This window comes from Erythrolamprus reginae, chromosome 4, assembly GCF_031021105.1.
Source record: "Erythrolamprus reginae isolate rEryReg1 chromosome 4, rEryReg1.hap1, whole genome shotgun sequence".
NCBI classification, from domain to species: Eukaryota; Metazoa; Chordata; class Lepidosauria; order Squamata; family Dipsadidae; genus Erythrolamprus; species Erythrolamprus reginae.
The window spans coordinates 6858356-6873154 of record NC_091953.1 but is presented as its reverse complement, the minus strand read 5'-3'; the positions used below and the strand labels follow the sequence as shown (position 1 = coordinate 6873154).

At 43.7% G+C, this 14799-nt stretch overlaps 1 protein-coding gene across 1 annotated transcript; it reads right to left on the bottom strand.

Annotated features, from left to right (window-relative positions):
- Positions 1-615: 615 nt before the first annotated feature.
- Positions 616-14569, bottom strand: DDIAS (DNA damage induced apoptosis suppressor). Its single transcript, XM_070751629.1, is given in 6 exon segments — positions 616-3047; positions 3049-3140; positions 5174-5300; positions 11532-11693; positions 13185-13310; positions 14458-14569. Coding segments are annotated over 5 exon segments (2325 nt in total). The 5' UTR covers positions 13295-13310; positions 14458-14569; the 3' UTR covers positions 616-1213.
- Positions 14570-14799: the final 230 nt, after the last annotated feature.

Below are 14799 nucleotides of genomic sequence, written 5' to 3'. Positions count from 1 at the left end.
GAGTTGAAGTCCACAAGTCTTTAAAGTTGCCAAGTTTGAAGATCTCTGCTCTATGGGATATAATCAATTCCTTAAAATGATCCCACGGAATATGAACAAACCTTGTTGGCAATCCTTTTCACTACTGAATGCCGAAATGAGGGTGCGCATATGCTGGAAACCAGAAGAACAACTGACTGGTGCGCATGCGCGTACCGGGAACACGATCCTCCAGTTTTTGGCACATGCATGCGCACCAGCCATCTGGTCTTCTGGTTTCTGGCGCACATGAAACCAACAAAGACCTGACCTGTGCACATGGGCATTCAGGAAATTGGAAGATAATTTTCCTGGCACGCGGATGTGCACCAGGTGGCGCTCTTCCAATTTCCGGGGCTCCGATGTATATGAAGACAAGATGGCTGGCGCACCAGAACCCAGAAGAGCAACAGATTTGCATGCCTGGAGAGATAGCTCTGTGCACAGCGGTGGGCTGCTAGCCGGAATGCTAAACTGCACTTGGGGCGGCGGCTCGTAAGTTCTTGCGGGGCCAGCGCGATTTTGCTGCTGCACCTGTGTAGGTAGCAAAATCACGCACGGAGCCGCAGTTGCACCCGTGTTTCGGCGAGGTGTTTTTTTGCTTCCGCGCATGCCAAAACACGGGCGCACCTGTGGCTCCGTGCATGATTTTGCTACCTCCACAGGTGCAGCAGCAAAGTGGTTCTAGCCCCGCAAGAACTTACGACCCATGGCGGTGAGCGCATTAGCGTTCTGGCTCGTAGCCCACCGTTGTGTGTGCATCACTTCCAGCACACATGCTATAGGTTCGCCATCAGGGGCATTATACAGTATACAGTAGTACCTCTAGATACGAGCTGCTCCACATGCGAGTATTCCAAGTTACAAGCCGAGACGCGAGCAAAATTTCTGTTCGACACCCGAGCTCAAATTCGGCATACGAGCCGAGCTTCCACTAGGTGGCGCAAGAATTCCTTGCTTCCAGTTATCTCAGCGCGAAAAACAAAGTCTAAAGGTATTCGTTCGAGATGCGAGTTTATTGACTTACGAGCTCGGGTCTGGAACGAATTAAACTCGTATGTCGAGGTACCAGTGTAATTTCTTTTTAAAAAACCTAATCTTTTGGTGTCACAAGCCCAAATTTACAACTATATTGAAGTGGCACTTCAAGTACAACTGTGACCAAAAAGACGTTATTCCAAAATCCAAGGTGTCTTCAAGAGGTTGGCCGTGATTCAGTGGCCTCCAAGTTGGACAGCTCTTCATGACTGGAGAAGAGTTCAGAAGACCAGTCTGCGATATGAGGCACGGGTGAAGGTGTAGGTGGTAGGTTAGGTCTACTGAAGTCTACCAAAGGTGGTTGCCCAGGCGATTCGTCGAGGACTGGAAGGCCAAGCATTGTTCTCCGTTGACGCAAAAGTTGGCCTTCGACACCAGCTTCTCTCGGTTGCTTTTTAGGAAGAAATCTGACCTTGGCTAATTTGGAAATATTTCTTGGACTCCAGGATCCTCCTTGCTTTTCAGATAGAGGAAACTCCTCCATAACTCCACTGTCACTGTGAAGCCTGGTGAAGCTTTTCGTCCTCTTCCTTCGCCACGATTTTACGTCCTGATCTTGGACTTTCCCCGAGGGAGGAGTCACTTCTTGGCCACCAACTTGGGCCGAGGGATGACTCCGAAGTCCACACGGGCTGTCCGTGTCAGCTTCTGCATTGCTGGACCTTGTGAACGGCGAGAATTTGCTGACGAGCTGTCTCACTAAAGAGTTTTTAGAAGAGAGCCTAGACCTTTGACACCTGGCCTTGTCCCAAGGCAATTTATTCAGGGGCAGTTGGCTTAGAAGGGGCCCTTCCCCTGCAGGCAGGTTCTCTGGATGAGAAGACCTTGCAAGGGGAACAGAGCAGGGACCAGGAGTGAAGTCTAGGGTACCCACCAGGCTGCATTCCGGCTTGAACCCGGAGCCAGCAATCGGAGTACTTGTTTGGGGGACTGAGACATCCGTTGTATCATAGAACGGTAACGCCAAATGGGTAGCAGTCCACCTAGCATTGCCCTTACCTTGCCTTGGCATGGATTCTGATGTTCTACAGATTGAGGTCGGCGTGCCAGTCGACAATGTGATTATCTGGGGCCTGCACAACGTCACTGGGCTGTTTTTCATTGATCCCCCAGTGCTAATGTCAAACAGATCTGCCGAAGCATCAAAATTAGCCTCGGGGCAACTGGAACCCACCCGCGGGACCCTTCCTCTCCAAAAACAGTCTGGTTTTTCTGCAGGCAGCTCGTTCTCTTTATTTTCGCCTGATTTTTCACAGAGAACCAACGCAGCATGCTGCCCTTGACCGCTTGGGAGATTGGCAGGGGAGCTGTGGTCGTCAAGTTTGGCAAGAAATTCAATCAAGGAGGTGGTTTCTGGAGCAGTTACACCACCTGTAGCATCAGAAGAGGAGGAAGCAAGGTGGTCCTTAGGTCTCTGGCGGGGCAAAGGGCGCCGGGGATTTGCTAGACCATAGCTGGACTGGATGCTAATTTTGCACGAAGAATCTTTCTGCTCTAATGCCAAGGGGCCTTCCGATATATCGACATCTTTGCCTTTTGCGAAAGGACTACTTCCTAGTTCGTCCCTAGAGGTGAGACCAGACTTCCTACCTTCATGTACATCCCCCTTATCCTGCGTCAACGCTTGGGCCCTGATACCATAAACCGATTGGTTGTGTGATATCATAAATCCATCTTCTCGCTTTACCAAGCTGGCTTTACGTGCATATAAGGCTGCAGAATGTTCTGTGTCTTCCGATGAGGTGGACGACCAAGTAAGTCCGAACGAGTAAGGCCAGAGGCTTAAGAAACCATCCCTGCGACTTGATTGAGTCACATCCAAATCGTCAGAGAGATGGAGGCCGTTGAATTCTCCGCTTGGGTGATCAGGCGCCAGGACGTGATCCGGAGGCCGTAAAGCCCCATCACTCTGCTTAAACAGAGAACTTCGCTGCTGCTCGATATAGTGGATAACGGTGTATCCCACAAGCCCGGGGTGAGGTACTTTCAGAGCTTCTCTCTGCTTGGTGGCCATTTTGCAATAAGTTGTCAGAAGGGACAACATAGGGATTGTCCAACACCAAAAACAAAACCAAAACAAACAACTAAAATAAGTTATTATTATTATTATTATTATATATTATTAGATATGCTCGCCGCCTCTCCGAAGACTCGGGGCAGCTCACAACAATAAGAACCTAAGAAGAGCCATGCTGAATCAGGCCAAAGCCCATCGAGTCCAGCATTATTATTATTATTATTATTATTATTATTATTATTATTATTATTATTATTATTTATTAGATTTGTATGCCGCCCCTCTCCGAAGACTCGGGGCGGCTAACAACAATATAAAAAGACAATGTAAACAAATCTAATATTAAAAACAATCTAAAAAACCCCAATTTAAAAAACCACTCATTCATACAAGCATACCATGTATAAATTCTATAAGCCTAGGGGGAAGAGAAATTTCAATTCCCCCATGCCTGACGACAGAGGTGGGTTTTAAGGAGCTTGCGAAAGGCAAGGGGGGTGGGGGCAACTCTGATATCTGGGGGGAGCTCTGTGTCACACAGTGGGCCACCAATTGTCAATGGGGATCTTGAGCAGACTTGCTGACTCCTGGAGAGGGTTTATGCCAGAGGTGTCAAACTCAAGGCCTATGGACTGGATCCGGCCCGTGGGGTGCTTTGATCTGGCCCGTGAAGCCACCCTGGAAACTATAAACGACTGGCTCACGGTGCCCCTGCCAGCGAAAAAATTTAATGAACTCAATCTGTATAGTCTGGAGGACAGAAGGGAAAGGGGGGACATGATCAAAACATTTAAATATGTTAAAGGGTTAAATAAGGTCCAGGAGGGAAGTGTTTTTAATAGGAAAGTGAACACAAGAACAAGGGGACACAATCTGAGCTTAGTTGGGGGAAAGATCAGAAGCAACGTGAGAAAATATTATTTCACTGAAATAGTAGTAGATGCTTGGAACAATCTTCCAGCAGACGTGGTTGGTAAATGCACAGTAACTGAATTTAAACATGCCTGGGATAAACATATATCCATCCTAAGATAAAATACAGGCAATAGTATAAGGGCAGACTAGATGGACCAGGAGGTGTTTTTCTGCTGTCAATCTTCTGTTTCTACATTTCTAAAATGGAGCCTCCTGGCATCCTTCTGTCAGAGAAAATGGACTGTAGCCTCCCCAGGTTCCGTTTTTGGCCATGATGACCACTTGCAGTCTTCTGCCAGTGAAAATGCAGCTCAGGGAGGCTGTTGCAGCCGAAAACGGAGCCCAGGCATGCTGTACACGGCCCGAATTCTGTTTTCGCTGGTCGAGAGCTGCAGGAAGCTGTTGCGGCTGAAAACAAAGCTTTGCCGAGTGATATTTACTTACTTATTTATTTTTTATGCCGCCTTCTCCTTAGACTCAGGGTGGCTTGCAACATGTTAGCAATAGCACTTTTTTAAACAGAGCCAGCCTATTGCCCCCCACAATCCGGGTCCTCATTTTACCCACCTCGGAAGGATGGAAGGCTGAGTCAACCTTGAGCCGGTGATGAGATTTGAACCGCTGACCTGCAGATCTAGCAGTCAGCTTTAGTGGCCTGCAGTACTGCACTCTACCTGGTGCGCCACCCCTCTCTGAGGACTCGGATATCAAGCTGGCCATGGCCACCTCAAGGTCGAACACAACCCTGATGTGGCCCTCAATGAAATTGAGTTTCACACACCTGATTTATAGCATTTAACAGTTCTTTCTTTCTTTCTTTCTTTCTTCTTTCCTTCCTTCCTTCCTTCCTTCATTTTTTAATGCCGCCCTTCTCCTTAGATTCAGGCACCTTACAACATGTTAGCAATAGCACTTTTTAACAGAGCCAGCATGTTATGCACGAAGATGATAGCTCTGTACAATTTGGGACACAACATGATAAACATGGGAAGGTGCAGCTGGACCGAGATAGGATCAACGTTCCAATTACTGGCACTGTTATTTCAGCCTCTTAAATGCCAATTACGAGGACGCCCATAGTTTAAAGCAGAAACCTGACCAGGCACACCCAGAAGCTTGCCCAACAACGTAAATGATCAGTCATGCTTAAATTGCATGTTTCCTAAAAAGGTTTATTCCGAGCACAACCGTCACCTTAATCCTGAAGACAAACTTCTTCCCAACAAAGCAAGTTTCGACGGCATGAAACAGTGCACCAAACACGCCTTCGTTTTCGTCCTCTCCTGCTTCATGGGTCAGCTCTTCGATGTACCTTGACGGAGAATAATTGAATTTCTAATTTAATAACACTATCACAACTCATTTAAAAAAAAACACGTTATAACTCAGGAAACCAAGCAAGCAAATAAACAAACAGAAATGTTTCATGTACCTTGTGAACATCTCCCACAAGCCCTTTAAAAAACCCAGCCCAAGTTCTTGAAATCAGGATTTCGAGGCACCCATTTAAACAACCCAATTTCTCTAGGGCAGTGATGGGTGAACCTTTTTTGGTTAAGATAAGATACAGTATTTCTCTCTTTTTAAATGGTGCAGTTTTTTTTGTTTTGTCTTTGTTTTTTGTCTGCTTTTTTGTACCTTTTTGATGACTTGCTTGCCTGTTTTACTACTACTATTATGATTATATATATATTGTAAATTATATTTGTAAATACAGTACAGTAGTACCTCTACTTAAGAACGCTTCTACTTAAGAACTTTCCTAGATAAGAACCGGGTGTTTAAGATTTTTTTGTCTCTTCTTAAGAACCATTTTCTACTTAAGAACCCGAGACTGGAAAAAATTCCCAGGAAATTTGAGAGCAGCACAAAGTTCCGGACAGTTTTCTGCCATTCCCCCTTTAATCCCGGCCATCTCGGGCTTTTCTGGGCTGCCAGAGGAGCCTTTCGGTGGCGCTTAAGGAGGCTTTGGCAGCCCAGAGCGAACAAAGGCGCTTGGAGAGGGTTTAAACCTCTGCCAGCACCCAGAGAAAAGATCATAAATCCATCTTCTCCATTCGCTCTGGGCAGCGACTGTCCTCCTCCTCTTCCTCCTCCTCCTCCCACCCGAATTCCGAGGTTTTATTTCTTTCCTAATGGGTTTGCACGCATTATTTGCTTTTAAATTGATTCCTATGGGAAAAATTGCTTCTACTTACAAACTTTTCTACTTAAGAACCTGGTCACGGAACGAATTAAGTTCTTAAGTAGAGGTACCACTGTACATTACGTTTGTAGCTTTTTAAAATAATAACATTTTAAAAATTTGAAAAACCCAAAAGGGGGTCTATGGGTGTGCCCACACCCCTTCTCCCCCCCACACATGCACATCCCCCCCACTGCCCCCGTGCATACGCACAGGCCTTCCTGATGTCTGGTAGGCAGTGGTGGGTTACTACCGGTGTGGTCCAGAGAGCCGCACCGGTATGAATCCACTAATTTTTGGCTATTTTTAAAAAATGGTGTCTCCATGTGGAACCAGCCCTCCCGCCCACTCTTGTCTTAATGGTGACCTTAATTTAATATCAAGTACAGTGGTGCCTCTACTTACGAACTTAATCCGTTCCATGACCAGGTGCTTAAGTAGAAAAGTTTGTAAGAAGAAGCAATTTTTCCCACAGGAATCAATGTAAAAGCAAATAATGTGTGTCATTGGGGAAACCACAGGGAGGGTGGAGGCCCTGTTTCCTCCCAGGAGATTCCTAGAGAGGCCCCACAGAAGCTTCTCCCTGCCTTTTCCGGCCCTGCTTCCTCCCAGGAGATTCCTAGAGAGGCCCCACAGAAGCTTCTCCCTGCCTTTTCCGGCACTGCTTCCTCCCAGGAGATTCCTAGAGAGGCCCCACAGAAGCTTCTCCCTGCCTTTTCCGGCCCTGTTTCCTCCCAGGAGATTCCTAGAGAGGCCCCACAGAAGCTTCTCCCTGCCTTTTCCGGCCCTGCTTCCTCCCAGGAGATTCCTAGAGAGGCCCCACAGAAGCTTCTCCCTGCCTTTTCCGGCCCTGTTTCCTCCCAGGAGATTCCTAGAGAGGCCCCACAGAAGCTTCTCCCTGCCTTTTCCGGCCCTGCTTCCTCCCAGGAGATTCCTAGAGAGGCCCCACAGAAGCTTCTCCCTGCCTTTTCCGGCACTGCTTCCTCCCAGGAGATTCCTAGAGAGGCCCCACAGAAGCTTCTCCCTGCCTTTTCCGGCCCTGTTTCCTCCCAGGAGATTCCCAGAGAGGCCCCACAGAAGCTTCTCCCTGCCTTTTCCGGCCCTGTTTCCTCCCAGGAGATTCCCAGAGAGGCCCCATGGAGGCTTCTTCCCGCCTTTTCCGGCCCTGTTTCCTCCCAGGAGTTCCTAGAGAGGCCCCACGGAGGCTTCTCCCTGCTTTTTCCGGATCTGTTTCCTCCCAGGAGATTCCTAGAGAGGCCCCACAGAGGGTTCTCCCCACCTTTTCCGGCCCTGTTTCCTCCCAGGAGATTCCCAGAGAGGCCCCATGGAGGCTTCTCCTCACCTTTTCTGGTTACAGTTTCGGAGGCTCAGGTTTGTAAGTAGAAAATGGTTAGTGGGGAGAGGCAAAAAAATCTCGAACACCCGGTTCTTATTTAGAAAGGTTCGTAAGTGTAGAAGCATTCTTAGGTAGAGGTACCACTGTAGCTCAGTCCCTTTCTTTGATGGATGCAAAGCCTCTCTTTTGTACAGTTTTTCATTGGACCAGCTGCAGACATAATGGCTAATGAAACCAAAGCCTTCCCTTTTACATCACTCCTTTAGCCACACACATTAAACTCTGCTACACATTGGCCTTTCCCTTTTTGTTCGTTATATACAGGTAAAACCTCTGAAAAGATAACCCTACAGCCTACACTACTAAGTTCATACCCCAATAATTGAACGATTGTCTCTGAAAACTTCCCCTCAAAATATGAGGGGGAAGCACACTAGAACTATTTGCTAGTGGCAGAATAAGCACATTTATAAAAAAATAAAGCCATATTGAAGAACAAAAATATTTTAAAGAAAACTAAGTCAAAACTTGAACTCTCAAAGTGCAGATGTGACAATGAAAAAATATACTGCTCAAAAAGATAAAGGGAACACTCAAATAACACATCCTAGATGTGAAATATTCTCCTTGAATACTTTGTTCTGTACAAAGTTGAATGGGCAGAACAACATGTGAAATTGATTGTCAATCAGTGTTGCTTCCTAAATGGACAGTTTGATTTCACAGAAGTTTGATCTACTTGGAGTTATATTGTGTTGTATAGGTGTTCCCTTTATTTTTTTGAACAGTGTATTTTTAAAATAAAAATACAGGAATTTGACCTGGACTTGGTTTATATTTTTTATGACTATTACATTTTATTGCTATTTGTTCACCCATTTATTGGATTAACAATTTAAAATAATTAAAACTGGATTACTAAAATTACACAGAGAAGCAATGTCAAGGTGAATCAAGAGCGCCATCTGATGCTAAGAGGAAAATTGTACACCTATGGGTATATTTTATCTTTGTTGGATTATAAGGATTTACTTCAAATTTACTTTAAACCTCAAAAATACAAAACTGCTGAGCAAATAAAGGTGATTGCATCTGGTGCTAAGAGGAGAACTCTGCAACTTTGGGAATTTTTACTTTTGTTGGACAAAATTGCTAAGCAAATAAAATAGATTGGAAGAAGCATGGAGGAGCCCCTGGATTCTTCTTTTAAAATTGGTCTGACTGTAAAATGGAAATAAGTAGAGATGAAGATATGGAGCAGACATACTGTTGTGGTTAGCTCTGGGCCAGCTCCTGCCCCAAGGACTGTGGATGTGGGGGAGACATCCACATGCTGCAGGCCTGTTTTGCCCCCCCCCCCCCGTGGAATCTGATGATGAAGGCTCCTCTGACCAAGAAGACATGAGTGACAGGGAGGAGGAGAGTGTGGCAGACAGCTTAGAAGGAGATCAATTATCTAGCTCCTCCTTGGATTCAGTACAAGAGTTAATGATACAGCCACGCATGCGGAGAGCGATGCATAGGCAACAACAACTGAGAGATTATTATCAAAGAAAATGAGGCCACCTGTGGTTGGGTGGGGCTGGGGTAATTAGTGAGGCTGGTATAAATAGCAGCCTGTGGGTTTGGCCATTGTGGAGGATTATCTGATCGTTGTGTTTCATGACTGCTTTACTGACTTTGACCTTTTGTGTGCTGATTTTTCCCCGCTTTGAAACTAAACCAGAGCAAAGTGTGTTTCACTTTGTGAAAGAAGAAGGACTGTGAATTGCCTCACAGCTGCAAGCTAAGTATCACAGAACTGATAAGGGACTTGTACAAATTACCAGTTTGTTTGGAGACGAGTGCTTTTTGCTATACCAAAAGAGGGCTTAGGTTAAGTGAATTTTCAGTATAAAGAACATTGTTTTGAATTTTCAAACGTGTGTGTGTCTGAAATTTGTACCTGTGAATTTTTGGGAGGAGTCTACCAGAGAGCCTGACAGAACACATACCAAGACATTAAGGATATCGTAAGAAAACAAAGTAAGGAGATGATGGAAGTATCTGGTGGTATGGATTATATAGAGCAGTGGTTCTCAACTTTTCTAATGCCACGACTCCTTAATACAATTCCTTATGTTATGGTGACCCCAACCATAAGTTTACCGCCAATTCTCCCAATAGAGCTTTAAGATGATTGGCAGGAAGGCCAGAGGGACACTCCCGCTGTAAACACCTGATTGGTCGGATTGTAAAAATATGTTCCAACGTGTCAGAATAGAACACCATGGGAAATTTGTTTTAGGCAACCCTTATGAAACGGTTATTCAACCCCAAAGGGGTCCCGACCCCTAGGTTGAGAACCACTGGTATAGAGTAAAAACTGGAAAATATAATACAAGGAATAACAAGTATAGATCAGAACTACAAAGAAAGAATGGAAAAACCTGAAAGAGTGGAGGAGACAACAGAATTGGGAAATCAACAAGAAGATAATAATGGGAGGATAATAGTAAAATTAATGGTGAAAAGGGGATTATTGCAGAAGGAAAATATTTTAGAAGACATGAAAAAGAAAAGGGAGAATCAGCAAGATAGTTGGAGAAAAGAAGGGGCTGGAACAGGTAGTCATAGAACAAAAGAACAAGGGGAAAAGACAAGGGGAGAAAGTTAGAGACTACTGTACAGTCAAAATACAGATTTAAAAGCAGATGAAAAAATGATCTGAAAGAAGTGTATGGGATACAACCTAAAAACAAGAGATGATTAAAAATTTGGGTGAGGATGAAAGATGTGGGATAAAGGGGAATGAAAAGAAAGGGAGTATGAAGCAAAACATTTTATGAAAGCTTTTTAATAATGTTTACGAATATTAGAATTATGCAAGTTGAATAACTATGTAGTGTAAGAGATAAACATTACTTTTGAATATTGATTAGGAATGTAGCAAAGTAATTTATAGTATTACTAGAATTGTATAAATGGAAAAATTAGCTTGTATTAATAGTAAGATTACAAGGAATGAAGAATTGGAGAAAATATATACATAAAAATTGTGAGCAATAAAGAAAAGCCAGAGAATGGATTATGATTGATACACAGAAAAAATGAATAATGAAAAAAGGAAAGATCATGTCTTTGATTATTTGAATGATAGGAGAAGGGGGGAAAAGAGGGATAAAATAGAGAAAGAAATATAAGGAAGAAAAGAGAAAAAAATAGATATTAAAATGGTAGAATTGTGATAGAATTATGAGAAGGGTTATAACTGACAGATGATAGCAGACATTATGTGTTAAAATTAGAAATGAAAATAAATTATAATTATTAAGAATGTTATGATTATTTGCATTGATATGTATGAAACCCAGAAAACAAACCATTCATGACATGAGATGTATAAAAATTTTTAAAAACTTAAAAAAAAACCCAAGGACATTTTACTTGTGAGCAAAGCACAAAGGCTGGGTGAACCTAGTTACAATAAGATAGGAAAAATTTACTGGTTTCTGGCAATATTCTTAAAAATCCCTTATTCTTTATCTGTTGCTCGACTTTCTCTGCAACAGCAATTATCAAATCTGTCAAATATTTTAAATAAACTGGACAACCTTAAGCTGTTGGGAAAAATTATTACCTGCCTGTAACTCATTTTCAGTACAGAATTTAAATGTTCTGGGCAGGAATCCAATAGTTACATTTTCTTTTGCTATACAGAATTGGTGTTAATGAACATATTCCAATGTTCCTATAAAAGAGATGAGAAAGGTGAGGGGTAATTTTCCCCAGGTTAATCATGAATTCAGGGAAATGTGATCTCGAAGAGTTTATAGACTCAAGTTGAGAATGTTTTTTCATTGAACACACTAACCCTGCCACAAATGTTATAGCTCTGCGAATTTAATTGCCATTATTAATATACACCAGCTTGGTATCCAGGCAGCAAACTGAACAGCAACTGTTCTGAGATATAATTATATCACTCAAATAGATGGAAGGAGCAGGCTCACGCTTCTCGGCGAAGCAATTCCTTTCTTTACCTTTGCAGGCCTTTCGCTGTAACTCCAAAATAGGCATCTAAGCAGCTTCCAAATACTGTGACCTTAAAAACATCACAAGTGTCGGCTACCTCCAGCGAAAGTCGGTATCTGTAGTTTGCCTCTTTGGTGTCGCCCGAACCACCACACTTCCGGCAATTGTATCTGACAAAAGAAAGACAATGAAGGGATTTAAATTAAATTAAATTCAATTCAATTTATTAATTTGTATGCCGCCCCTCTCCGAAGACTCGGGGCGGCTCACAACAATAATAAAAACAATATTCCATCAAAAACAAATCTAATATTAAAAAGCACATAAAATCCTATCATATTTAAAAAGCAAACAACATATACATACCCAAACATAAATATAAAAAAGCCTGGGGGAAAGGTGTCTCAACTCCCCCATGCCTGGCGGTATAGATGGGTCTTGAGTAATTTACGAAAGACAAGGAGTGTGGGGGCAGTTCTAATCTCCAAGGGGGAGTTGATTCCAGAGGGCCGGGGCTGCCACAGAGAAGGCTCTTCCCCTGAGGCCCGCCAAACGACATTGTTTGGTCGACGGGACCCGGAGAAGGCAACTCGGTTGCTGGCATTCGTGCGGTAGCAGGTGGTTCTAGTCCAATGCCATGTAGGGCTTTAAAGGTCATAACCAACACTTTGAATTGTGACCGGAAACTGCAGCCAATGCAGGCCACGGAGTGTTGCAGAAACGTGGGCGAATCTAGGAAGCCCACGTTTCTGCAACATGTTGTAGGATCACATGAAAAGTCTCACTGTTGCAGTAGGCCTAAGGCAGGGCTGTCAAATTCGATTTTCATTGAGGGGCGCAGAGGGCCGGGTTGGGCGTGGCCAGCTCGAGATCACTGGTGTCGGGGGGGGGGGGGACCTGGGGTGGCCAAGTGTTAATGCAGGACTTCCCTCAAACCCCCCCCCCACTCTCTTTCTTTCCTTCCCTTTTCCCTTCCCCTCTTCTTCCTTGCTCTCTTCCGCTAATGGGTCACAGCCAGTACGGCTGGGATCGGGGCACCGGTAGCGGAAAGGGAGATGCGCATGCATTTCCGTGCCACCGATGCATGGACCCACGCGAGATTTGGCTTCTGCGAATGCATAGCAAGCAAAATCTCACGCAAGGACGCTCTCGTGCATGAGATTTTGCCTATTTTCGGTGATTTCTTTGCTTCCATCAGCAAATGAATAGGCATAGCAACCAAATCATCCAATGGAAGCTAAACAGATCTGAGTCTGTGCAGAGAATCTAAACTGCGAAGCTTAAGGCTAGTTGTGGCTGCACTCTCCACTCTGCGCTCTCTGCTGAAATGAAACTAACTGTTCTCTGTCTGTAACTGCTTGAAGAAGAACTCTGCTGATATTGTAAATTCACCTGTTATGTTTACAAAGAAGTTAGTGCTGAATAAATCATCTGTGTGTGCTCCTGGTTTTGATTTTGCAACAAATTTTAACAGGGAGCCCGTTTTTTCCAGTCAGACTGCTCAGGCCATCATCACAGCAGCCCCCTGACCAGAGTGAAGTTGAGCTGGCCACGCGCCCTTCCCAAGTCAAACACAATCTTGATAATGCCCTTGATGAAATCAATTTTAACACCCCTGGTATAAGTTGAGGACTAACCATAATTCTTGAGAGGGAGCATACCGTTTGAATTGCAGTGATACTTTGGAAAAGCAACTGTGACATGATGGATACACAAAGCTTTTGTTCTGGATGGAAATCACAGAGGCTACCAGGAAGTGTCCACCATTCATGTGCTTTCACAATTATCTATGAGAGCAGGGCAAAAAAAATACAGTTTTAGATAACCCCGTGTATGCAGTTATACAATGGAAATAGTTCTTACCCTAGAAACACCTTACACCAAATGTTTATTTGTTGGCTAACTCACTGGGTGTTCTGACCTAGGCTTCCCCAGCAGCAGAAAGCCAAGTCCTTGTCCCAATAAACCCCTTTTATTTGATTTACATTGAATTCCTCTCCAGCAGAGTCTTTCCTCTCCCATCTTTCAAGATAGTTCATAATTACTGAGCTTTATCAGGCTTGGAGTGGCCAGGCCGATATCTTTGAGACCTCACGATTCTTGGCAAGAATGCAGGAACGAATTGTCTTCTGCAAACAGCCCCCCTTTAGCTCCTCTTTTATTCACTATGGAAGGGGCCATTCATTGTCCACCTGTGGCCTTACTTCCAAGTCGACCCTTGGTCCTTAGCTGTTCTCTTCAACTGGCAACTCTGTACATGAGCACATTGGGAACAGGCTCCAGCTGTTCTTCAGTCCCACTTATCTCCAACTTCTAAGGTAGCTGATAACTGTCAGATGGCCCTGGCCCCATTTCTGCCTATGACGCGGAGTCAACAACACCATCTAACCATCTTATCCTCTGCCTTCCTCTTTTTCTTTTAACGAAAGAACCTGGTTTAGCATTTAAAAGTAATTAATCATGGAATTATTCAGGTTCCTACTCAAAACTGGAACCTGCAATACTACTAATACTTACAACACTACTAATAGTACTAGTAATTCTAATACTACTAATAATATAATACTAATATTAGTAATACTATTAATAATACCAATATAATAACAATACTAATGCTAGTAATACTACTACTACTACTAATAGAACAATACTAATACTAGTAATACCAATACTAACAAACTAATAATGATAATAGTAATACTATTAATAATACTAATATAATAATAACAATACTAGTAATACTAATACTAATAATGCTAATAATATAATACTAATATTAGTAATACTAATACAATAACAATACTAATACTAATATTAGTACTACTATTAATAATACTAATAACAATACTACTACTACTACTACTACTACTACTACTACTAATAATAATAATCATAATAATACTTATGAGGTAATTGAGGCGACTATTCACCCACCGCTGCCTTTGAATAATAGAAACACACCTTCCAACAGGGACACCGCTTCTTCCGGAAACTATCTCGAGGTTCAGAACGGAAGTGACGGCATCGGGTTATTTTCTTCCTACGCGCCAATCAGCGAGGAGCGAGGAGGACAGCTGTTCAAACGCCCGCCCACTACTTTTTTCCCGCCTCAACTCAATTTCTCCCCTAGCCCCGCCCATTCTCCCGTTTCTAAGCCAATCGGAGGGCTTCGCCGCTTCTCCCTTTGCCGTAGCAACCACGACGGGGGCTGGGGGAGGATAAAAAGGGCACAGCCTTCGCTTTCGCCTCAGGCAGCAACCAATCGCAGGAAGCCTC